Source organism: Cyanistes caeruleus, unplaced genomic scaffold (genome assembly GCF_971803275.1).
Source record: "Cyanistes caeruleus unplaced genomic scaffold, bCyaCae1.hap1.1 HAP1_SCAFFOLD_399, whole genome shotgun sequence".
Classification (NCBI taxonomy): Eukaryota; Metazoa; Chordata; class Aves; order Passeriformes; family Paridae; genus Cyanistes; species Cyanistes caeruleus.
Window position 1 is genome coordinate 3,050 of NW_028256147.1, and position 26,585 is coordinate 29,634.

The 26,585-nt window shown below is 35.5% G+C and overlaps 1 protein-coding gene across 1 annotated transcript; it reads right to left on the bottom strand.

Annotated features, from left to right (window-relative positions):
* Positions 1-1,949: 1,949 nt before the first annotated feature.
* On the bottom strand, positions 1,950-23,337 carry LOC147645386 (ankyrin repeat and sterile alpha motif domain-containing protein 1B-like; the record flags this gene model as incomplete). Its single annotated transcript, XM_086874671.1, has 5 exons — positions 1,950-2,179; positions 5,206-5,316; positions 12,679-12,780; positions 14,945-15,020; positions 23,041-23,337. Coding segments are annotated over 5 exons (801 nt in total), but the record flags the coding sequence as incomplete, so codon positions are not given.
* Positions 23,338-26,585: the final 3,248 nt, after the last annotated feature.

Genomic DNA, 26,585 nt, shown 5'->3' on the forward strand with positions numbered 1-26,585 from the left:
CAACTGCAGATAACAGAAGAGAACCCACTTAACCTATTGAGATTCTTACAGAAGTTTCCCATAGAAAAGAAAACTTAAGTCAGAAAAAGCTGCAAGAGTCTCTCTTCTTTAATACATATCCAATGAATCTATTTCTGACTCTTCACATCTATATACATCCTCACTTCTCTCTCTCTGTATCTTCATGTTCTTATACATAAATATTCATTTAAGTTTCTTCAATCATCACTGTACTGTCACACATCTTCCTTGACTATGTTTGCTGGTCCTGCCCCCAGAGCAGTATGGTGGCATTCACCTGTGCAATCATTTTCAGAGCTAAACATATCTCTTCACTTTAGTGCTTCTTCCCAATTACTCTTACATGGCCCCTTACAGAGCATGTGGGTTTTCACATCACCAGTGTACTACACAAGGAGTCTAAACAGAAAGGCAAGGCAGCACCTGCCCAAAATTAAAAGTCATTGTGTCAAAAATGGAAGCAACTTTTCTTTTTTTATTCAAGGCAGCCAGGTAGAACCTGAACAGATCAAATAACCTTAAAATATATTAAAAATTTAAACGGATTCTTTAGAACAAACAGGAAAATCTCACACCACAGCAGAGTCCTTTCCATACAGATTTGTATAGCTGGGTTTACTGCAGAGGAAAACAAGTTCTGACCTCCATCCTAATTTCATGTTAGGAGTGCACACCCATCATCCTGAACACAGTTTTCTCTGAAAGAAAAGCTGGATGCCACAGTAGGAAAGCACCATGAAATGCTTCAAACAATCCCCAATTTTGAAGATTTGTTTCCACATCTAGTTCAATAAAAATATATGAAATATCAAAAACATATATTGCCTAATTTATCTTGATACTTCCCTGTCACAGAAATTACAGATTTAGTGTCTGAATACTTTCTATTCACATTGTATTTCATTTAGGCCTGAGCAGACAGATTTATATGGAATACATTTTCTGCAAAACAGCAGCTGAGAAGATTTAAATAGCAGTTAGCACCTAAATTGAGAGAGACACTAGACAAGTGTCTAAAAATGCTTAAATGGGATCAGTATCTTGCTCATATTGAGTTCAGTATGAGTTATGCATCAAAACATTCAAACATGTAGAAGGGCTATACAAAAGTATCTACTGCATTTCAAGGCAGCTATGCATCTTTGTAAATCTCATTTTGTCTATATATGTCATAATAAATCCTCCCAAACATGAAGTTCTAACTTGCCATGTCACTTGCATAAGTGAGCATAATTTTCCTAAACTTATGAAAAATGTTAAATGAAATTTAGAACTTAGCAGTTTTTCTTTGCTTTCTGCTTTATTCCCTGGGCAATCACATTTATTTCATGTCATGGTTTAAGTTTCAGCCTAAACCAGCTGAAACCAGGAAACTGGCTGAGGAAGAGAATTCAATTAAAAAGAAAAAAAAACCCATCAAAAACCTTGCTACAATAAAGATGAAATGAATCCTAGAGTACTTTATTCATATATTAGTAGCAATGAAGTCATCTTCAACTGTATTTGGAAATCACTGAAGTATCAAAACCACAATTTTCTGTTAGAGATTCAGCCTTCAGAATCATTAGACTACCAAGAAAGCTATATAGTAATAAAATATATAAGAAAAATAACTGAGGATGTTTAGCTGGTTCTTCTGGGGGCATTTTTGATCAGATACTGTTAACATTTAAAATTCAGACTAGTATTGAACATACTGATCTCCACTGATTTCACAAAAAAACCCCTTCCTTGCCCTCGTCATGCTCAAGACAACTAACCTGAATGGATTAGTGGTGACATAAAAATCCATTCTGAGGTGTGGTAAACAATGAAAAATTAAGTGAACATTACATTCTAAATCTGTAAGAACCACATGTTATGTATTTTTTTATGATATTAACCTTTTACTATTCTTACTCTTTTATTATTTCTTTCTTGAATGTGCTATAAATAAATCAGATTTAACTGAATATATTGTCCTTGTATCCCATCTTACTTACTACATTAAGCTTGGTTTGGCTTCCACTGGTCATAAGATCTTCCTCTGATACTTTACTAAAATTTTCCAGATAATGGTCTGATAGTGTATGAGACAGATCTTCAAAAGAGTATTCCTTTTCTTGGCACAATTTGATTTCATCTAAGAGCTTTGATAATTCTCCAGTCACAGCTTCACCTTTAAAAACAGACACACCATTAGTCAGTAATTAGAATACTGGGATAATTTATGCTTAAAAAGGAAATGCATATTCTTTAAACTTTATCGAGTACTTGTTATTTTCCATACCTTATCTTCTACACAATCATCTTCATGCACCATTCTCTGCTCAAAAATAATGGCACCTTATTCCAGCCTGGGAATTTGCTAGAGGCAATCTACATTCCTCTGCATTGTCCTATACCTCACATTTAATTAAGATGAATATACACTTACCCTTTCTCTGTTTTCTAATCCTGAAAATTTATAGAAACAGCAACTATCCAAGAATGTAAAATTAATCCAGGAAAGGAAAGTTTCTACAAACATACAAAATCAATATCTCATGTTCTGCATTGGGTTCATGTTTGCTGCTGTAATTAATTAATACACTACATAAGCTCTGTAAACTCTAAGTGGTTAAGAATGCATCTCTCCCCCATCAAAGCAGATATGCTTTATGAATAATTCTTGCTCACTCTCCCAGGATTAAATGGAATGGTGGAAGAATGTACTGGGCAAACCCTACATGTTTAAAATATGCCTTCCTACAATCTATCAGAAACGCACATTTAGTGCATTCTGCATTGTGTTTCATGTTTTCTCCTTAATTTATCAGATTTCTTTAGTTAAGAAATCTACCAGAACAGTAAGACAATAGGCTTCATACGTCTATACTGAGGAACACTATTGGAAATAGTGGTTGTAATAACTAGTAGAATCACACTAAGTGCTAACCATTCTGCAAATAATCCCCTGGCAGCAGTAAGGCCTCTACAGACTGAAAAGCTACTCAGTATGATCAACCCACATTGGGTTCTGATTCTGTACTGTGTGTGTGCATTACAACTACCTTTAGTAATAGCAATAAGAAATTAAAAAGCCAAGAGTTTCCAGGAGCAAGTAAAAAACCCCTTTTTTAAACTTTTTTAATGACTGTTTACAACAGTCATATTGGTGGAAACTGCAGTGCTTAGACTTGATAAAACACAGATGCTTCCATGTTCCTCCATCTTTGAAAATAAAATGTTGAAAAGGAAAAATAGAGTGAGCATATTAAGCTCAGTATACATAAAACAGACTTAAGTACACTCACATAACTAAAGAATCCACTGATAAAAGTGTACTGCTTGGTACAAAGCTCTGTTTGTTTCATTTTTTTCAGTTACTGTTTGCTATGCTACCTCAAATACTCAAAAATGTATTTAACCACAGACAGTTATTACCAAAATTTTCAGAGAAAAGAACAAGAGTTGTTAATTAAAAGAATGTAATTGCTTTTTAAAATCTAACAAATTTTGCATTCAAAATTCTTGCTACTCTTAGTCAATGGTAGCTTTGCATGAAACTTTTAAACTAAACAAAAATATAACCAGGTTTATTTATATTCTGATTTTTAATTAGAAAATAGAAATTATTCCAGATTAATATTATAACTAAAAATTGGAGGTAAAATACCTAAATATAAAAAAAACTGTTATAAAATCTAGATACAGTGTGCTATAAAGAAACAGAACTACTGCTTCCTACAGAGCTATATTCATGTCCTTAGTCCCACATATGGCCTGCAGTATTTCTTACTGGACAAGAATGAGTTCTGTTGGACAAAACTGGACTGACCTGGGTGAGAGTGCACTAGTTGACTGGCTGATTGCAGCCAGAACACATAAAAGACAGATTTTGCCTATTTCTTTCAGGACAGGTACTAATTAGGGTCTTTTGCGTCTATCCAGCTCCCTGTTTTCATGAAAGTCACAGAAAGGTAATTGGTACTGCTATCCCTCTTCCAAAGCTGGTTTAAATTATCCAAAATTAGATTGTCAATGAATGGCAGACAGATGGATGGGAAGCATGATCAAGTACGATTTCTTTTCTTTAGTATCAGATTACACAATAGACAAGCAAAAGCCAGCTTGTATGTTTTACATTATTTATACCTTGTAAGAGGAAATAAGGAATGTGAGATCATGACCTTATTGTTAAGAAGTGAAACATATTTTTAAAATATTTGCTATTTAATTTCAGGACAGACACATCTATTGCATATGCTAGTTTGCTTCACAATCCTGCTAATCTCAAAGGAACTATTTATCTTCACACACCACATATGTTTTAAGTACCCCAATGGGAAATATTATTGGAACTACAGCATTTGTTCACTACCACCATGAAGATCATTATCTGACATGCATCAGGAAGCTTCATTCTCTCATGAACAAAAACTATCCCAGTGAACATGTTAAAGAAAAAAAAAACCAACATACTAACAAAACAAAGAAACAAACCACTATGAAGCAAAATAACACCACAACTCACACAACAAAACCAAAAACAGGCTTCATTATTTGCCAGCAATCAATTACATTAACTCTGGATGATTACTGAAGGCAAAATTCAGGTTTGGTTCTATAAAAAGATGATTTTCATTACAGACACCACACTCAGAAAATGCTCTATTTTAGTGGCTGTGGTGTGGAAACGGTGAATCAGAACATAAAATGAAAGCACATGCACACAAGTGACTGCCACAGTGTATGAAAGCTGTGTTAGAAGATGAATGGAATAGCAGTACACTTGTGACCTTTAAAGAGGCTTCCAAATGTAAAACAATTGGTAGATGCACTCACTGGGAAAGATGAAGTAAATTCCATTTTTAACCAGAATGTGAACAATACATGCAGAGTATTTAAACATATTTAGTACTTTTATTTTACTTGATTATGAAATGGGTAAGACCAGATAAATTAAGAAGAATTAAGATCAAACAATGCAGTACATTGTAGTCCATTAGTGACTTGTCCTTTCTAAGAACACAGTTCCTTGCTTTTCTATATGGCATGGATTACAGTGTATGTAGTCAAGATAGGTGATTCATGGTAGAAAAAAACGTACTTGATATCAATAACTTTGTTAATATTTTTCCCACTTCATACATTTAGATGAATGTTAATATTAAAGAGAAATTCAGTACAGGTTTTGTACATTCACAGAGTACATGTATTTACTTTTAGCCTTTGGAGATGGAGGAACTTCTGGGGACAAAACACAAGACTGATGTTCTGCACATTCCAGTGGGCGTTCCTCTGAAATACTTGCATTTCCTGTTTCCATGTATTCTGCAAGTTAAAGATACAAATACACTTAAAAGAGTGAATTAAGAGGGTTTATTTCAATCAAAAGTATATTTGCTACTTTGTTTTTCATTAAAGCCTTTTCAATTTTTCATATTACAACCCTGTAATTATTCATAAACACTGCTGCAAGGCAATCATTTGTTGAAAGTACTATAAAACAGTATAATGGCCAGTCCTGTAGTCTGTGGAAACTGCTAGAGAAAGCTCATTGTAGGGGTAATGAGTTGAGACTCTGTGTCTTTCTTGCCTCCTTGAAATATCAACGTAACTGTTCTATTACATTATTACAATTAAAAGAGACTTTTATTCTAAGTTTGTGGAGGGTTTTTGTCAAGATATTCAGGATGCTCACATACATACAGACATTGATATTGTTAAGAAAGCCAAATACTCTGCTTGCAGCACGGATATAGTACATGAGGGAAAAAAAGCAAACAAAAAAAAAGCAATCCTGAAAATTTAGTTTAAAATAGCAGTCGAAAAAGCAGTGTACTACAATTTCTGGTTTTCGTCTTCAAAACTTCCCTTGCCCCATGTTTATTACAATATTTATAATACCAGAAAAACATGAAATAATGAATGCTAATCTTCAATTTCATTACTGTTCTTTTCTTGTAAAGATCTACATTATTTTCATGTGCTTTTGTACATAAGCTACCTCAATGGAAGAGCAAAACCTTAACGAATTTCAGTGCAATAATAAATAAGAAACTAATTTATGCAATAGTAGCATTTTTTATTTTTTTTTTCAGCAGAGCAACTGGTTCTTAGTTTTGGCAGTTATTCTGCACCTGCATTTTCTTGAGTTTCTGAAAACTGTTTAAATAATTTCATTCTGATACCAGTAGTAACCACAATAGGATATGTTGCAACACACACAGCAGCAAAGTACAATAGCATCTTTCATCAGTATCACACTGAAGGACTAAGGAGCTTCTGGGAAGTGACATCTCCCTGATTTAATTTCTACAGTCTACAATGCACTTGTTTAGCTTGCTGCTACTCATGATTAAATAACAAATCCCAAAACCCAAATACAATCTGTGATAAAATAGACATCTGAGAAATTGAAATTGGAAATGGCATAGAACAGCATGTAGTTTCAAAATGCTTTGCAGATTGCTGGGTTATCTAAAAAAAAAAAAAAATATGATTTGAAAGTGCCATATATTAAGTATGATCCCTGGCATAATCTGTCATAAATTTCTTCATATGAAATGGGTCCTTATTTTGTGTTTTTGTGGGGGTCAGAAAGCAAAGAAGCAAAGATGAGCTGTAAGAGACCATGAGAAAACTAGCACCATGACAAAATGCCCTGGAATGTTTTCCAGCTCTGTCAGCAATAGTATTTGTCAAGTTAATGTGCAAGATGAAGAAGAGATATAAAGGAAGCCAGACCCAAAGAAAAGTAAAAGAAAAAAGAAATTCAAGTCTGAAAAATATTTGCTTAGTAATTATGCAACTTTCCAAAAGGAAATGTAATTCTATGAGGTGAATGCTACAATTATTAGATCAATACAGCTATGATTAGGAAAGGAAATGGAGGGGATATTGTGAATAACTCTAACCTTGCTGTCACATAATCATACAAGACTGTGGTTTTAAAATAATTCTCTATTTTTATTCTTTGTCAGGCCTTCCAGACCAATGCACTTACCTGCTGGAGGCTAGTTCTGAGGAGGAAATCCCAAGTTCAACATCAGTCTTAAATACTTACTTTAAAAAATGCAGATTTTCTTCCAGAAAACCTTTACAACTGGCTCACACAAAATACAGTACAAGAGGGGTGGCAGCATGCCAATGTTGTGAGGGTACAACCCTTAAAACTTTGGGCTTCTGTGGGATTTCTAATTTGGTTTTATATTATTGAAATAAGATACATACAAGACAAAGACAGGGCATCAGCTGAAAGAGGCTTAAGTCTGACAATATTGTCAGAGAAAGAGACACAAAACAGAGATAGGCGGTCTCTGTCAAGAGCCAGATTAAAAACACAGAAAAGCACGGGATGCTTTCACCAATGGCTGCATTCTATTGGAAAATAAAAAACCCAACTATTTATTTTAATCATTATTTTCCTTTGAATTAAGTATAAGCTCCTTTCTTTTGTTTTTATACTTTGCTTCGGCCACACCATGGAGTAGACTCATATAGAGTTCTTCCTAGAACAATTTTTCCCTAAGGAGACCAAAAGGCTCTTTAAAATCCTAAAAAAACCAAAAAGGGCAAATTTGATCAGAATAAAATCTGAACACCCACCTTTTCAAACAGAAGACTCTCTTAACTAACTAGATCACAGAAATAAAACTTATATAGGAACCAGTCCCCTCCATAGCCAATGTCCTTCCAGGGAGGTGCTTACACCTCCTTCACTCCACATCTTCCTGAAGGGCAGCAATCTTCAGAAAACCCTCTTCCCTCCCTAAGACTCTTCCAGAACCTGTCTGAGGATGCTGCAGCTCCATTGTGTCCTACCCCAACCTGGAAGCTCTCAAAAAGCTCCTCCCAAAACAGCTCACTTGCTCCCAAGAGAAGGAGGCCACCTGAGTCTTCATGACCCAATTCCTCTTCTCTTTACAGAAGATGCAGTAGCAGGAAACTGACTGGTAACTACCATTGTCAGGTGTGCTAAGGTGACAGGCGAGCTGTGATGGAGGATGGTTCATTTCAGTCTCCTAAATTTCAAAGGACAATTTCTAAATTATTCAAGTTTAACTTAATCCCAGAGAAAGCTGAAATCAGTAGATGTTTTTGTGCTTGTGTTCAGGAAAGAAAACAGAAACAAGCACTGAAGTACTATGATTGTGAGATACGTAAGGGTGCAGCTAAACTTTCAGTCTCAACAAAAGCAGTTAAATTAATTTGTGAATGCAGTTAATGCTCTACAGCCTTTGTACAAGAGCCTACCGAAGAAACTGAAAAGTCCTCAGAAAAACAAAATAAAATGAACCCATAAACAAAAAATCCTCAAAACAGCGAAGGGGAATTGAGATCCCAATGATTTTCATCCAATGCAGCTGTAATTAAATCCTTGACTGAAAACCTATTCCATTCCTCCAGTGAGGGTGGCCTCCTGCACTCAAGGGAATGGAAGATGTACTTGTCCACAGAAAGAGCAGGAGAGAACGAGAGAGAGAGAGAGAATACATTAAAAAAAAAAAAAAAAGAAAAAGAAAAAAAAAGCCAGTGCTAATGACACCAAAGATATTTAAGGAAAGAGGAATAGAAAAGGAATAGAAAGGAGTTCTGGTTCTGCAGCTGCCTATGCATTTCCCATTTATGAATAATTTGGTAACAGGTACAAACAGTGTTAGGTTTCTAAGCAGCTTCAGGAGAAGAGAGGAAACAGTTTTCCTGTGCATCTCCTTCCATACTGTCTATGCAGCAGCGTTTACTGGGGCTCATGCCATTTTTCATCTGTTTATCTACTATCTCCTTTGTTTCATAGTAACGAGAATTCTGCTTCCCAAAAAAAGAGCAAGATTCTAACAGAGAGCATAGTGGGCTGTGGAGAAAGAGTTGAAAGATGGTGCATCTCGCACCTGCGTCACGTTCACATGTGCTAAAACTAAAACACAGCTGGTTGGTTTAATTTTAGGCCTACTAGCCTTGGCAACATCCCTTTTATCTCCAATGCCTAATTATAAAAGCCCTAAGTGCCAGTACTGTTAACTGCTTCAGCACTGAGTGCTGTTGTTTCACTGCACCCATGAAATGCATCCAGTAGCCTGGCCTTGCTTGGCACAGTATCCTAACTCTACCCCCTCCCAGTACATAGCACATATACAGCTATTTCTTCCTTAATACGTTAAGAATCCAAACTCTAATAAGTATTTTTAAGTGAGTTCAATGCTACTCAGATCTAATGAAGACACAGAAAATCATGAGATATACAAAAGAGAGAGAAGTAAATCCTGAAGCGTTATTTCTATTAATTCCAACTATAATTACCAGGCAGTAAAAAAAGTATTAAGTTAGTGGCCAAACTACCACAATAGCTTACTCAGCCTTTTTCATGTTGCTCTTTTAAGTGATCTTTTTATTTATTTTCCTTCTATCAGGTTATGTGCCAACATCTCAAAAAAGATGGCAGGCTTTGCGAACACACAAAAAAATTTTTTTGCAGAAACTTCTATTGCTGTTTTCTCAGGATAGTAAGAACAGATGTAAAATAAGGATCACAAGAATGCTAGGATCACTTCTAAAACCTCATGGGAAAAAGGCCTTGTTTCTTTAAAACTACAATCTGTAAAAAGTAGTTTTCTAAATATTCTTAAAAGAGGGAGGACAATTTCTATCCAAAATTCTTAAATTCTGGGAGAGCATTTATTCACAAGTGGCTACCAGCCCTGCTGGGTTTAGTATCAGCTCATGGGGTTTAGTGTTACTACCTTCATTAACTGCTTCTAAACACAGAAATTACTTTTATCTCCTTCAAAGTAGTTTCTTATAAATATTCCCAGATCTAACTCATTCTCTTTATAAACATTTCTTCCAACTCTTATCCCTTTGCATAACAGGCCCACCAGTAATATCAGTCACATTATTTCCTTGTCCATTTCTGCCAGCCTGTCCATAGGCATCTTTCAGTCTCTGTTTTATGTTTTGAAAGCTAATGTTTTGTGACGGGGGAAAAAATCTATGCTATGTTAATACTATAAACTGTAAAGTGACACTCAGAACAATGCAAGGGGGAACCAGTAAAAATTAATGAGAATGCTTAGTGATAAAATCTTAGTCTATCCTGGCAACAAGGTGAAAGAACAAATTAATTCCACTATGTCTACATAAAGCACAAAATTAGCAAGAAACTTAAAAAATCTGCCAGTAATTGTCTGGCATCATTAATTTAATTTCTATTTCCTATAAGTCTACATGAAAGAGCCTTGTAAGCTGCTGTAGACAACCATCTGAAGACAGCAGCCTTAATGGGAATTTATTTGGAAGCCACCAAATCTCTCCTAGTAATTGCCCTTTCTTTGCATGGAATTCATTATGCACTGAAGTCAAACTCAATTATAGTACATTCAGGATTCCAAAAATTCCAGTGCTTCACTGATTTTTCAGCTACAATAGGATAAATACCCACACTTCAGTGAAGAGTATACTCAGCTGTCTTTTTTAGAGGAGTGTAGGTCAACTGTATCATCAATAGTGCTAGTACTGAATCCTGCTACTCCTGACTTTTTCAACTTCAGCTCACAGTTCAAACTTTGATGGATAAAGATTCAGTGAACATCTTGATGATGAAAAAGAATCCATGTAAGCTCCCCAAGGGAGTTCTGAGGGGACTCCTCAGGTTGTCTCAAGAGTCAGAATGGCATCTTTGTAACCATTTTTCATTCTTGCACACCACTTCCGATTATAGGCAGAGAGCAAAAATAAACAACTGCTCATTACAAGACAGTTTCATCACACTAATAAGAGCTGAAACTACTAAGCAGTCATTTTTATACTTCAGGGCACACTTTTGAAAAAGACTGCATGTCAAAGCAACAAAAAGAATTGAAATTAATATATTTATTTTTCTCTGTGTGTGTGGTAAAGACTGAGGGCAGGTACTGATCCATTAACATGAGATGGCATTGGGTGCTTTGTTATTCACAGAGCAAGGGTACTCTGAAAAAAATGTTCGTCAGTGGAGACTGCAAGGTCATCACACTAAGGAGAAAACGGAACAATGAAGAGATAGCAAAATTAGTTTAGTTGGTGATAGGATTTTATGATGAATCTTAGATTAATACCTGAAGGATGTTTGATTTTGATGTCTAAGAAAATGGGAGTTCTGACCAACCCTTTTCCTGCCACTGAAGAAGTTCTAGTATGACATTAACCCTCTTTTCTTCCACATGGTACTATGTTCATGTTGCAGCTCTGTGAGGACTTAAAGATTGAAGTTTGAGTCTGGCTCAAATTAGAAACTCCCTTCTGCTGACAGGGGGAAGCCTGTGTCCTCCACACATCTCTTCCTCCCCACTTTTCATGCACTGTGTAGTTACCTGAGATAGAGGCAACTCTGAGACCTGAATCACACAGGAGGCAAGCTAATTAAAGCTACAGAAAGTACATTTATAGATTTTTATTATTGTTTCTAATTATTTTATATATATAATAAATATATATTTTGTATCTACCAGTTCATGAACTGAATCGAGTCACTTTGAAGTCTCATGTAAATGGGAAATATGTAAGAGAGCTGTGTAGGTGGAAGTAGGGGAGGAGGAAGGGGGGAAGTGAGGGAAAAGGCAAAGGAAAATAGGAAGGGAGAGAGGGAGACCTCAAGGCAAGCTGTTAACTGGTTCAGCTGTAATATGAATGTGCTCCTTACAGGAATACCTCTCCTACAGCCTGCAAAATTTTCATTATACTTATAGAAGCTTTGTATCTTCAGTCCATCATACTGGAAAACTTTATGGAAGCTGTTCATCTAGTTTGAAAATTATTCAGGAAAGAAATGACACAGTATGGCTACATGACCTCATTTTCTCTAGGCAATGTTCTTATAAAATACAGTTATGAGGGAGCCTGTAGCATGAGCTAGTTCATGTGTAGAACCAACACTGAAATGATTAAAATGGCTTATTTAATGGTGGGAATAATCAATAGAGATGAAGATGCAGCACTGATACCTGCAGGGGCCTCCTCTGTCAAACGCACTTAGTGAAAGGCTAATCTGAAAATGCAGGGAACAAATTGCACAGAAGAGAAGAAATTATGCTTAACACTGAATTATGTTCTATTTCATGTTTCATCACTTTACTGCCATCTTCTAGAGCAGAAGATTGAAGTAAACAATGAACTTCCATCAACCTACCAACGTAAAAGTAAGACGGAATGAGAACAAGTGCATGTCCGAAAAACTGTGTTATTTCTCCTATAATAAAAAGAAATACTGCCTGATTTTTTGGTTTTGGTGTTGTTTATTATGTTGTTATTTCTTTAAAATTTAAGGAAAGTGAGCAAAATACAATGAAATTGTTTGAGAAATTGTCATCATCTTTCAGTCATTTAGTTGCTATTTATGAACAAATCAAACATTTCAATTTTAGGTAATCATTACAATTTAATGGAACTGCTATTGAAATATTACAGTATGCCATGGTGTAATGAAGAATGTAAAAAGACTAAGTATAAGTGACACACCATGCTAATGTCAGTGGCCCGCAAAAAAAGAAAGGCTTTACTCTGAAATTCAGATATTAGACAACTTATTTTTGTTCAACTGGTCTTTTTAAATCAAAAGACTGCTCCCTTATGTAATGAAACATGTTAAGAGTAGAAATTACTATATACAACCATATTTCTCTGTTTTCTCTAACAAATGTATAATTGAATGTGGCTTACCTTGAAGTAGAGCTGCAATTTGGAGAGACTGCTGAGATGGATGTTCTTTAAGTATATCCAAAACTGTTCTACCCAAACTGTCCTTTATGTTGGTATCAATTCCTGAAAAAGAAATGGATCTGTGGTGGAATATTTAACCCTAAATACTTCAGATTATAAATGTGTTATATCAGACTGAACTATCTGACAAATTCAAACCAAGTGGTTTTACAACTGCATTACAGCTGGAGTATAGGATACATTTCAGTTTAAAGCTTGAGTAGCCTAAAATTCACATGCTGACATGGATGTTTTTTTTATGTTTCCATAGAATATGGTGATATAAAGTAACCGAATTTGGGATTATTTTAACAGATTGTTCCTAAGGAACAGAGAGCCATACTGAAAAGGATATTTTGTAAAATCAATAAATCATTTGAATGTTTCTCCTACATTTCTCTCCAAACTCCAAATTCATTGGGAACTTTCTAGTCCATAGTACAAGCATGTGTTTTGAGAGCAAGACTGAAAATATTTTTATCTGTATGTTAATTAAGTTGTACTTCATGGCAACATTTTCAAAATTCATGCCGTGAATAGACTGAAATATCCATGTGTAGTATACAGGCATTATGAACAGCCACAGGATTTCCTCACAGACTGTCCATACTGTTAACAAAGTAATGGCTTGCCTTAAACTGTGAATTAAGTTTGAGAATTGCTCTGAATCAGAACCTGTTGTGCATGGTACTTGACTCTCTACCTTTGCCTTGTAGGAGTTTCCTTGGAAATTTTGCCTTATGATAAAATACTCAAGTTGTTTTTCCACTTAGATGTGCTTTCATAAAAAGTAAAGATATGAAATGTCTTAGCAAACAAAGTGAAATTCTTCTCAGGACACTAAACAGAGAAAAATAGAGAAAGCAGGATTTAAAAGGACACTCTGAAAGCGTTCAACAGAAAAGGCTGCAATTACAGTAATTTCCTAATCCAATGGACAGTTTCCTAATTTGTTTTGTGAGAAACACAAAATTTTCTCTCTGAAAAAAAACCAAAATATTACTGGGCTATTTAGCAGTGGCAGTTGACTTTCAGAAGCCAGACACACCAACTCACATCTTTCCTTTGTAGTAGCTACCTATAACATCTTCTGACTCTTTTTGAAGAACTAGAAAAAAGGGGATTGTTAGGTATAAAAGGCAGAAGGTGAGGAGTGTTGCAGAAGTGCAGAGCATTTGGGGTTGAAGGAGTTCACAGTGAAGATTCTACTCCACTGTCTTGACAATTGTACGCTGGTAGAGGCTGTAACACATTAATCTGAAAAAGGTGAGCCTTTTCTGTGGTCTAAAGGGCTTCCTATGTTTGTGTGATGTTCTCCAGTCCTTCCTTTTTTAGGAAATAAAAGGGCCTTGCCTTTTTTAGGGCAGGTGAAGATCCCTTTCAGCCTCCTTCTTTTTCATCCAGACAGAAAAGAAACTTGGAAGGGCCTTTTTTTTTCTGAAAACAGGTCTGAGATCAGGGATACACTAGTTGAGATTCAGCTGAAGAGCTGTGATTAGGATAAACCTTTTTTTGCAATGTATGAGTAACACCACAAGAACTGATAATAAAGAACAATGAGATCCCTCAATGTAATGGAAGTACATGAATCTACTACTATTTCTAAATACTTTCATTCTCATTGGTCTTATAATTTATCTGAGAAGAGTGTTATCGATACGAGTAATTTACCTACAACAGTTCTGAAACTTATTATGCAGTGGATGGGTTGTTTGGACTTTATATCCCTGTTCTTTTCTTTCAGGACAAATGCAATTCTCAGAGACACAGTGCCTTCCCTTTTCTTCAAGGCACTCAGTTTATCCAGGAAATGAAGAAGCAGGCAGAATGGTATGTTGGCTAGGAATAGCTAACTGAAGGAAATAAATGTGAACATGAATCCTGTGGTCTCTACATCAAAGAATATTCTTGGCTGCCTTTCAGAGAGAAAAACAAAATTTTATGTAGCCATTTTGTTCTCATAATACATTTATTCTCAGAATACAGTGGCATACACTGAGTCATATATGGAATTTCTGAGTCTGAACATCACCTTTGTTCTCTGTGTATAGCAATTTCTTATTCTAAAAGAACACTGTTTTAATGAGAAGTACATGTGATTAGATTTGAAAAGGCTGATAAAGATAAAAGTAATTCCAAAAAAAGTATAACCAAAACTTAAGGAGGCATACACCAGATTGGGAAAATTAAGGGTATTTGTTCAGTGTTTCCTGTAAATCAAATTTACCTGTTTCAAGCAAAATGCGTACTACCTCCACCTTTCCAAATAGGGCTGCTTCATGCAGGGCACTCCCTTTTTCTGTCTAGAAAAGAAATATTGTGACATTTAAAATATCAATTAATTTTTTGTAAATAATACACTAGGAAAATAAGTATTTATTTTTTCCCCTCTATTTTAACTACACATAAAAAACACTGAATGGGCAAGAAAAAATACTAGAATACAAGATTTTTTATTATTATTCAAGACAAAAACAAAAATGCTGTCAGTTTTATAATAAAATTAATAAGTATATAAGAAAATATAAACGGAATGTAATACAGCTCCCTGTTAACAAGCCTGGGTTTATGTAAAATTTCTAACCTCCTATTAGAGGCAGTGAAAATCCAGACAGTACCATCAGTGGAACACAGCTCTTCAGCAGGGTCAGACAGTTTACATGTGGACATCTACAATTGGATGTTTTAATGTGAAATTGATCATACCCTAGGTCAATTCAGTTATACTGTGAGAGATGTCCTAGGATATCCTGGTGTCCAGCTGCTGGTCCACTTGATGTTCACATTTGATCTGCCTCACATCTGCCTCATACAGATGCCTTGAATACCCTAGGGCACCCCAACAGCTTTCGATGCCTATGCTTATGTCATTTAAATTCTACCTTAGATGTCTGTGAATTTGATTTTGCAGTTTTGACACAAAATTCTTTGTGAGCAGACTTTTGCTCAAATAAAATTTACAGTACTAAAAAAAACACTATCTCTCTTAACAAGCTACATTTCTTACTGCTGTTACTGAAAAATCTGAACAGAATAGCTTTCCATCCAATAGCATTAGTGTTAGCTAGAGCATTACTAGATCTCACTGAGTATCTGACTTACCTGCTTTGTTTTTGATAGTAAATTAGATTTTGAAATTATTTGTGGAAAATGTTAAAGGTTTTACTGCTTGAATTTGTTTGGTTTTTTTATATACTTTATCAAGTCATACTTATTATGGTGGAAAGACCTTAAAGACACACACATACAAAAACCAATTCTGAAATAAAACACTAATTCATTATTAATTAATTGTGTCAGAATGCATCAGAATTACAGCAATGCAATGACAGGATACTTAGAATTAATCAGAGACCCTTAGATGGGATGTGAGCCCACTGTAAGTGTACATATGTCCCACCAATGCTTAGTACATGGAGATATAAAGGAGAGCATGCCCATCTACATCCTACATACCACTTATACTAACAGTGTAACAGAGAGCAGAAGGAAGTCAGTAAGAGAATATACATACAAAATACATATCTCAAAATAACTTCTAATATTTCCATTTTCAGAAACAATCTAGTTGAACATTCCCTGGTTTATTTGGAACAATAAGACTAAATATTTAGATTTACTTAGAGGTGGATTCAGAATCTTTTACTCAAGCAATATCTTCAGGATACTTCCAGTTAGTGCAATTGACTTCAAAATGGGATAACTCTGCAATGACGGTGCAACCACAAAGGTACACACAGAGATTAATCTGCAGCTTGGAAATTTCTGGGAATGAGAAAAATTCTCAGAAAAGTCACTGATAGTTATAGTTCTGATTACTGAAACAGGCTTGACATCAGCAATCTTAAAAAAAGCCTATTATCCTCTTGGTGTCATATGTCATTTCCTTTGGACTGACCACTTACTGGCATGACTATTGGGTGGACCTGGCACTAGTAAGATGGAGCTCTCTGTCATCAAGGAGGAGTGTTGACAGCAGGTCAAGGGAGGTGGCTCCCTTTCTGATCACTACTGGTGGATCCACACCTGAAATGCTCTGCTCAGTTCTGGGCTCCCCAGCACAAGACAGAGATGGAGCTACTAGAGAGAGACATTAAAATTGCTAAGAGACTGGAGCATCTCTTCTATGAGTAAAGGAAGAGGGAGCTGGGACAGTTTAGCTTAGACAAATGAAGGCTTACAGAGTATCTCATCACTGTGTACAAATATCTGAAGGGAGGGTGTAAAGGCTAAGCCAGGCTTGGTCATGCCCAGTGACAGAAGAGATAATGGGGAAAAACTGAAACACAATAGGTTCTTTCAAACATAAGAATTTCTTTTGCTTTGCAGGTAACTCAGCCCTGGTACTGATACAAGTTGTCCAGGAGAGTTGTAGGTTCTCAGTCCCTGAAGATATTCTTAAGTTGTTTGGACACAGTTTTGGGCAATTTATTCTGATTCTGCTTGAAAACGGGGAGTTGGACCTGAAGACCTCCAGAGTTCCATTCCAACCTCAACCATGCTCTGATTCTGTCAGGGATAAGAATTAATGATGTATACATGAACAATGAAATCCACAGAGGTTCAATTGTTAGAAGAAGCCAGAGCACTAAATTTTATTTCTATGAGATTGAATTGCAGAGATGAAAATCAGTTGCACCTTGATTAAAATTGTAGATATAATTCTGTACTAATAAGGAACCTTGTTTAATGGAAAAAATGGACTACATTAGTGACAACAATTTTCTATTGCTCTACCATGATCTGAGACTGAGAAAGATCAATGTTCTGGCATACTGAATCAACAGCTTTGAGGACAAGGAACAGGATCTATCCTCTGATTACCCAGCTAAAGGGTGAAAAAGATCCTGATAAGATAATTGGCATGGGCAGCAGTCTTTCCGTTCATCAAAATTCCCCACTGGAGGAAAGGTAAGCAATATTTTCCTTGATGAAAGCACACACCTTGTAAGAAATTGAATTAAAACTAATATGAGAAGAGAAACTTCCTGTAGATGCATAAGGCAAAAAATTTATCTGGGGGCAATTTAAGAACCAGAAGATAGCTCTGCTATGCATAAAGGGAGTACAGGAACTTAAGCCACCTTTACACATGTAATTCCTAGAGCTGGGAGAGGAATCCAACCTTAAATGCCATTTTTTTCCCTTATATACTTACTTTCTTCCTAGATGGTATTTCCTGTCATATCAGAACATGATCCTAAAACTCTTTACAGACATTCCACACTGCCTTGTATTCTAGGGCAGTCTATGCTTTATAACTCTGATCTATGAGACAATAGTAATGAATGTCACATCCCAGAAATAAGATATATATTATGAACAATTTGTTCAAAAGAGGAATTTAAAAGGCACACCATATGAACAGTGCAAGGATCTGTGCACTATAAAAGTGTTTTTCTGAACAAGAGGGGAAATATAACCATGAAACTGCACTAAAATAAACCTGAGAATATGGAGAAAGCATACTTGTAAGATGCAGACGTATAATCCTGCTTAAGGTGTCATGGAGATGAATGATGACACAAATTTTAAAAGCCCTAGGCAGGATTTCATGGTAATAATGAATAACTAACAAGTGAATCAGATCCCTCGACCCAAAAACTATCCAGAAGGCAAAAATGTCCTTGTTACCAGACAGTTCAGTTACCAAACTCTGCTTTAACTTAGAGGGAATGCTGAACCTCAGGATGAACAGGGCCAAGAGAAATTCTGACTGGTTCAGTAGATACATCTCTCTTTGTAAATGTCCATGTAGCTTACTATTTGAAGGTAGAAGTAAGTTCAGAATGTTTTTCTCTTGTGCAATAGAACATTTACACAATTCATGAGGATAAAAAACATAGTTGCAAATAATTTCTATATATTATTTAAGATGTGCTAGAACTTTTAGGTAGATCTTTTTCACTTAGTGTACTTGTGCACTAATACATTCTTCTTCTCTATACTACAAGTTAGCTTAAGATTTATAGACAATTTTCACTGCTTTACTTCCTGAAGCTTTCATTGCCTTGGATCATATTTTCCTGGCAAAGTAAACATTACCATTATATTTGGAAAGTCTTCCCTGATCATACTTAATACAAAACCTGCTGGCAATTTTTCATGAACAAAGTGAGCTAAAGTCTGCTTGAGTTTGCATCAATGGATAATATATTGATTCTCTGGCATAAGTTTTCTGTATATAATATACAGAGAACTAGAGCACAAATTGTGCTAAACATGTAATAAAACAGTCCCTGCCCCTGCTTATTACTAAGTACAGGTACAATGTCACATGTAGACACATAAACTAAGCTAGGACAGAAGGACATCATCAATAGGCATACCAGAATACCCAAATCACCTTGGTGTACAATTTGCAGCCTCACAGATAAGCACCAAGGGTTTTAATAATTACACATTTTCTTTTAATCATGTAAATATGTAAGAGCTTGTAATTAGGTCACTTGTCTAGTCCTTATTCATAGGCAGTTTGCTATAGTTCTAACATGGATTTCAGACAGAATCTGAAGGACAGAATGGTAGCTTTGCAAATTTATTAATGGAATTTCCTCCTTATACAGTGGGAGCAAAAAGGAAGGGTCACAGCTTTTTGCAACACTACCATTGACAAGCAGTGGAAATTGCCATCATTATTGGAACAGACAGGGAAGGCAAATAGGGATAGATGAAAGCTGGATAAACAGAAGGGGCTAAGATTTTAGGGTATTTATAATTGTTAAACCACTGTTTACATGAAACATACTGAACTGTGCAGGATCTTAATTTTACTGAAGGCCCAAAATCTATCATTCAGTCAAAACCTGCTTATTTTTCATATGTTTCAATTTAAATAAAAACTTCAAAGCATAAAGAGATGGAGCAGATTTGGATTGCCCTCTCCTAAATAACTCTGGATTGAAGGATAGTCGATAAACCTGGAAAATTAATAAAATATTTGATTAATTTAATAAAAAATTAAATGCTGTCTTTTATTCTCCCAAATCTTTGCTGTGATTAAAAGTGCTCAGGGAGTACAGAAGAGAAAGATAAGACGGCTAAAGTAAACCTCCCATTTAAACAAATTCATCTTTAAAATTACAGTGATAAAAGACAGGCTACTCATATTATCATTGCTAAACATTCTGAGAGGTCTTTACTGGTGATAAACTAAATTTATTTAACACATTTGAATGTGTACAAAATTGTTTACCACATAAAATATTATTTTGTAGTATGTTCTTTCTCAATCAGTGATGCAGATCAATTTAATGAATAACAAAATAGATGAGTTTAGTTTTAAGTGACAGGCTGATAATTTCTGTTCTCCTCAATTTAATAAGCTGCCAGTAATCATCAACAGAATTTTTCAGAGGCTATAGCAGTAATAAGTTAACAGTAGGTACAGAGCCAAATTACCAATATGCTAAGATGCTAAATGAAAAGGAACATATTGATAGAAAATATGTATTCTGGCAAGAAAATAAATAAATGATATTTCCTTATGTCAAATAGGACAAAACCAGAAGGAACAAGATAATCTAGTGCAAAGAAAAAGAAAATAAAAATCACCCTGCCTCTGAATAACATTTAAAAAAATCTAAGAATATATATCATTAAAAGCAATTAGAATAAAATTAAATTTTAAAAAAAGTAAGCCCTATAATTTTAGTGTAGATGCCAAAGAGATCACTATTATTAAAAGAACCTTTCATTTCTTAAAAGATTGAAAAAAAAATGAAGCCACTGTATTTTTTAAAGACCAGTGAAAAACTTTTAGTATAACTATAGATAAAAATGGCTTAGGAGAATTCACAGCAGTGCTAAAATTATCCAGATTACATAAGAGGAAGAACACATTTCATAAAAACATTGTGTAATATTTTGCCCTCATGTAACCATCAGTTTGGAAGTTGCCGTGACAGAGACCATTTTCCTTCAATTATTCTATTTCTTAAATATCAGTTTCTGAATTTTTCCTCATTCATTTGTTAGAGATAAAAGAGAAACTTTATGTTCAGAAACATGCGTTTGAAAGTTCTATGTTGCTGTAGCATTAAACTTTTCTAGAATACTGAAGATGTAGTAATAGTAAAAGAAAGATAAAAAAGTGAGCTGTTCACATTAACCTTTGCAAGTATCTCTCTTTCTAGTAAAGAAATCAAAATCAATTTAAACTGAAATCTTGATGAGTGGCAAATTCACAAGCAGACAAATCACACAGAAGTGTTTCACTTTAAAATTGTTTGAAGCAAGTACCAACACTAATTCAAAACATTCAAGAGATAATAAAAGTAGTAAAACAATTTTACCACATTTTCCTTTGGAAGACGGTTAAGAATGTCCACTTTTAAGCCTAAAATACACTAATATTTTTTTTATTTGCTTTGTTGTTTTGGTGTTTTTTAATCTTTCTTTTCTTCTCCACTTCACATCTTTTTCTCAAAGAATTTTTCTCTTTTTCTTCTGTTTTTCAAGAAACATGATCTTGATGAAGAATCCAGAAATAAAAGTGTATGGAATCCAGGTCCAATCTTTCTATATAAAAGGGAATTATACACTCCTTTTGTGCATAAAGGAGTTTGATTAAATACACCTAAGGCTTGAAATGGATATAAATTTTAGTTAAAATTTTGACAAAGTTTGCAAGATTTGTTCACAGATTGACAGAATCTTCTGAGCTGGAAGTGACCCAGAAGGATCAAATCCAACTCTTGAGTGAATGGCCCATACAGGGATTGAACCCACAACTTTGGTGTTTTTATCAGCAGGCTCTAACCAACTGCTAAGTGGTAGAGAATGTCTGAATGTGACTCTAAAGTAGATGTAATTACGTTTGGTTGCTTGCTTGCTTTATCTGAAAATAGATATAAACTTGAAACAAATTAATTCAAAGCATATTTTATACAAGAGAGACACAGAAAGGAAGTTACTTCATATATGAAGATGAAATCCACTCTTCAATAAACATAGTGCCATCAATCAAATCAAGAGAAATCATAAGACTGAGGTAACATTTCAGAACACATAAAAGAATCCAGAACTCTGTAGTTAAAAGGTCTGGACACCTTCCAGTAGGAAGAACTGAACAAAAAATTCACTGCTTCTGTACCTTGTGTCTCTTCCCATCTATGTCTATTTTATTTAAAGTTATCCCTTAAACGTCACTATAACTTAGAGTGCATAAAACTAGACACACCAAACAGCTGACAGGTTGGAGTCAGTAGCTGCAAGAGTGTACTGCTATAGAATTTTCTTTTGGATTTATAAAACAAGTGTTTAGAAATTCAGAAAATCAAAATTGATACTACTTACCAACTTGAGTTTAGAATGGAATAATTAGAGGAAAATGAGCTCTCAGTGAAACACTGTTTTAGATTGCTGTGACGAGGAATGGCCATAGCTTTAGAAAATCAGCTTATGACCTTTACAGCCACTGCTGTAGAAAATAAATTTATATACAGGTACATGAATGATTGACATGATTTGTGTATCTACATGTTTCAAGACAACATTAAAACATGCACTCAGCTTTGAAGATATGTATCTTTCTTTTAACACATTGTTGGAGTTGTCACCTTGCAGCATTTCCAACAAAGTAAATGCAAGTGTATTTTAAAGGAAAAAATATCGGGGGGGGGGGGGGGGGGGGGGGGGGGGAGGGAGGGAGGGAGGGAGGGAGGGAGGGAGGGAGGGAGGGAGGGAGGGAGGGAGGGAGGGAGGAAGGAAGGAAGGAAGGAAGGAAGGAAGGAAGGAAGGAAGGAAGGAAGGAAGGAAGGAAGGAAGGAAGGAAGGAAGGAAGGAAGGAAGGAAGGAAGGAAGGAAGGAAGGAAGGAAGGAAGGAAGGAAGGAAGGAAGGAAGGAAGGAAGGAAGGAAGGAAGGAAGGAAGGAAGGAAGGAAGGAAGGAAGGAAGGAAGGAAGGAAGGAAGGAAGGAAGGAAGGAAGGAAGGAAGGAAGGAAGGAAGGAAGGAAGGAAGGAAGGAAGGAAGGAAGGAAGGAAGGAAGGAAGGAAGGAAGGAAGGAAGGAAGGAAGGAAGGAAGGAAGGAAGGAAGGAAGGAAGGAAGGAAGGAAGGAAGGAAGGAAGGAAGGAAGGAAGGAAGGAAGGAAGGAAGGAAGGAAGGAAGGAAGGAAGGAAGGAAGGAAGGAAGGAAGGAAGGAAGGAAGGAAGGAAGGAAGGAAGGAAGGAAGGAAGGAAGGAAGGAAGGAAGGAAGGAAGGAAGGAAGGAAGGAAGGAAGGAAGGAAGGAAGGAAGGAAGGAAGGAAGGAAGGAAGGAAGGAAGGAAGGAAGGAAGGAAGGAAGGAAGGAAGGAAGGAAGGAAGGAAGGAATTACACACTAACTTGGCAGCTGACATCCATTCCAGCCTCCAGAAGCACCTGTACGACAGCTTTGTGGCCATTACGAGCAGCAAGATGCAAAGGGGTGTGTTTTCTTGTATTACAGTTCATCAGATTTGGATATGCTTTGATGATCATTTTTACAACGCGCAGACGTCCATAAAGTGCTGCCAGATCCAGAGGTGTTTCCAGTTTGTTGTTTCTTATTGTGGGGTCTGTCAGCTCTTCTAGTAGAACAGCAACAACTTCTGAATGACCGTACTGAGCTGCACAATGCAGTGCTGTTTCATTTTCATTGTTCTGTTAAAAAAAAACCAAAAGCTTCAGAAATTCATGTTTAATCCACAATAGAAATGCTCAGTATCTATAAATTGCCTCCATGAGATCACTACAGAGGCAGGGTTTGTAGTATAATGTATGGTAATGTATGTTAAATGCTTCAAAATTCACTGAAATTTTAATAATAACACATTAATACTTCAGCTTGTGTCTCTTAAGCAGATGAGCTCCCTACGTGTCTACATTGCTCCCAATCCATTTTAACAACATGCCCCTCAAAACCTTGTAGGTCATGATATGCCAAAATCTGTAACCTTCCTTGATTCAGCTGTTCCTGAAATTATGATTGAGTCCTTCTCTTAAAAATACTCTGACAGTGAAGTCTCTCTTCTTGCTTTTGCTGGTTTTGTACCATAGCTGTTTGTTATTAGAGAAATAGAATTACGGAGAAAAACTGTGCAATGCAGATGTATCGGGCACAAGGTCAGTTTCACGTATCACTATACAAAGTTACTTTCCAGACAACAATAAAAACTTGCAAGACAAAATAGCACCTGTAGAAAGACTTAGAATCACATAATTAGAATTATGTATGTGTTCTAAGGCATGTGAGGATGTGTATGCTGTGGACTGAACAGGTTTTTGCTTTGTAAAACAATGACCCCACCTCCAAGTGTTTTCAAAAACATTACTCAATAAACTTAATAATAAGTATTGAGAATAAGGATCATATTTTTAAATTGTTTTCTTCCAGTCATGTCTGTATACTTGCGATGCCAAAGAGACAAATAACTTCAGGCAAAGAGGAAAGAAATAGTTTATCGAGCTCTCTGAATTCTATATGTCATCTATATTATTAATATATTACATGTAGACTTTACAAAGCTTTAAAATACACCAGACTCTATAAATTGTAGAAGTATGTACATTGAATGCCTCTTCTGATAAATTATTTATAAAATGTTGTGACAGTTTACTAATGTAAAAGTACAAAACCAAGAAGCTAATGTGCTTATTTTATTTATTTTAAATTATTATTATTATAAATAATTTTATGTATATTCAGGAAAGATACTAAAGAAGGGTAGAGATATCATTCTAAAGGAACGAAAAGTGAGAAATCTGAACCCATAGTTCTATTTCTCATGAAGTCAGCTGAAGAAAGTTCAGGGGACAGAGAACTGAAAACAGAAAAAAACAATTGTTTTTTGAAAGACAGAAAGAGTCAGAGACTCAGAGAAATGAGGCTTTGGACTCTTACTCAAAAGCTAGCTAGGATAAGAATATCCATCTTGCACAGTAAAAACTAGAAAGGAGGAAAAGGGAAGATCTATTTTTTGGTAATGATGTTTCTAATTCTGTAACCCAGAACTCAAATTTTGGGTTTGTGGTTTTAACAGCATTGCTGTCATTTTCATCTCTTGAAATCTAAGATGACTCAGATGAACTTGGGAAAGAGAAGAGACAGATCAATACATTCAGGTAAATCAATGTTGCAGTCAAACTCATGGGGTGTCTGCAACACCACACAAGATCTGAGAGACTGGAATGTGTTTCCTGCTAAACGGCAACACAGAGGCTGGAGAACATCCAGGTGGAAAGTGAGAAACTTCCACGGGCAGCCATGGCTTGATGACTGGTAAGTATTTAGATCATTGTGCATTATTCAGATTACCATTTGGGCTTTCTTTATTATACTGACCAGAAATTCAGATTAAAATGTATATACTGTCACAATTACTATATTGCTGCAATGTTTTATCAACTACCTGAAACAAGCTTTTTGTGCTCTAGTGAATTCTAATATATCTTTTATATAGGACTGGGCAAAGCAATTTTCTTATGTACAGTTGTATGCCCACAGATCACAAGTACAGTTTATTAACATTTATTTTTAATTTTTTAATATTTCATGGACAGCTAGATGAACAGGCAATTGCAGCCTGATTTGCTGTACAATTAAGTATGAAAATCAGATAGTTATACACAAAATGGACCATTATGCAAAATTTTGCCTAGAGTTATTGTATTCATATATCTAATGGAAATAGTTACACAAAAGTTGTATGTGTAACTATATTGACATTCTGTGAGGTAAATAACAAAATCCATGTTTACAATTGTGACCATCTGTCCAATATCTGCTTACGTCTGAGGGTTTTTTCAAGAACTTATGGAAGTATTAATTGAACTATTTTGAATCTTGTGCCAATGATCTAATATTGTAGCTTAAAAGTATTCTGATTAAATTTTCAAAGAAACATAAAAATTAAATTTACCATGGCCCTTTTCTCAAAATGTGATGGACAGACACAGTCACATGGAGATCAAACAGTCCAAGTGGCTGCTGCTGAGCAGCAAACTGGAAATTGCTCCCTCTGGATAAAGAATATCCAGCTGAAATTTCACACAAAGGCATATTGAATGGAAAAGTGCATTTTAAACAGCTTAGTGTACAAAAGTAAACAAAATGTTATTATTTTCAGATGCATATTGTTGAACATTTTTCTATGATTTTAATTTGCTAAATAAAGGCTACATTTCAGTTCATGACCAATCAAACTGATACAAAATTATAAAGAGCTATGTACCACTGAAATAAAGTAGAAGAATCCAACCTGGGCAAACATGATAATTTAATTACCTACATATATGGACTCAGAACAGGCATTGTACATACTCCATTATCAGAGCCGAGAGGTACTACCTAATTAAAACTTGGTAATAAAACATTCTTCCTTCTTCAAAATGTAAATTAATCAATTCAATTCAGGTAGAGAAGACAAAATCATTTTTACCTCCAGAGAGTAAATGGTTTAAAAGTTGTTTAACTGCCCACTAAATTCATCTAGTTTGACAATTTAGTATGAGGAGAGGAGAGGTTCGGAGAGGTTCGGAGAGGTTTGGAGAGGTTCGGAGAGGTTCGGAGAGGTTCGGAGAGGAGAGGAGAGGAGAGGAGAGGAGAGGAGAGGAGAGGAGAGGAGAGGAGAGAGGACTATTGTTTTTAAGGTAGTTTTTCTTCGTATCTCTAACGCCACATACTGTTCTGAAGTAATAATTTAAAGATGTGACAAAAAATTCTCCAATAAATTGGCAATAATTTAGTGCTGTTGCCTGTATTTTCAGTTCCAAGCATATACGATTGTTTCTTGAGTACAGAAAGTTTATGTGTTAACAGTCATTGCAAATGAGCAGGTAATCAGCTATAAAGTATCTGCATGTGAATTACTATTCTGTAATTAGAGCTTTAAATTTGATATCCAAGGACT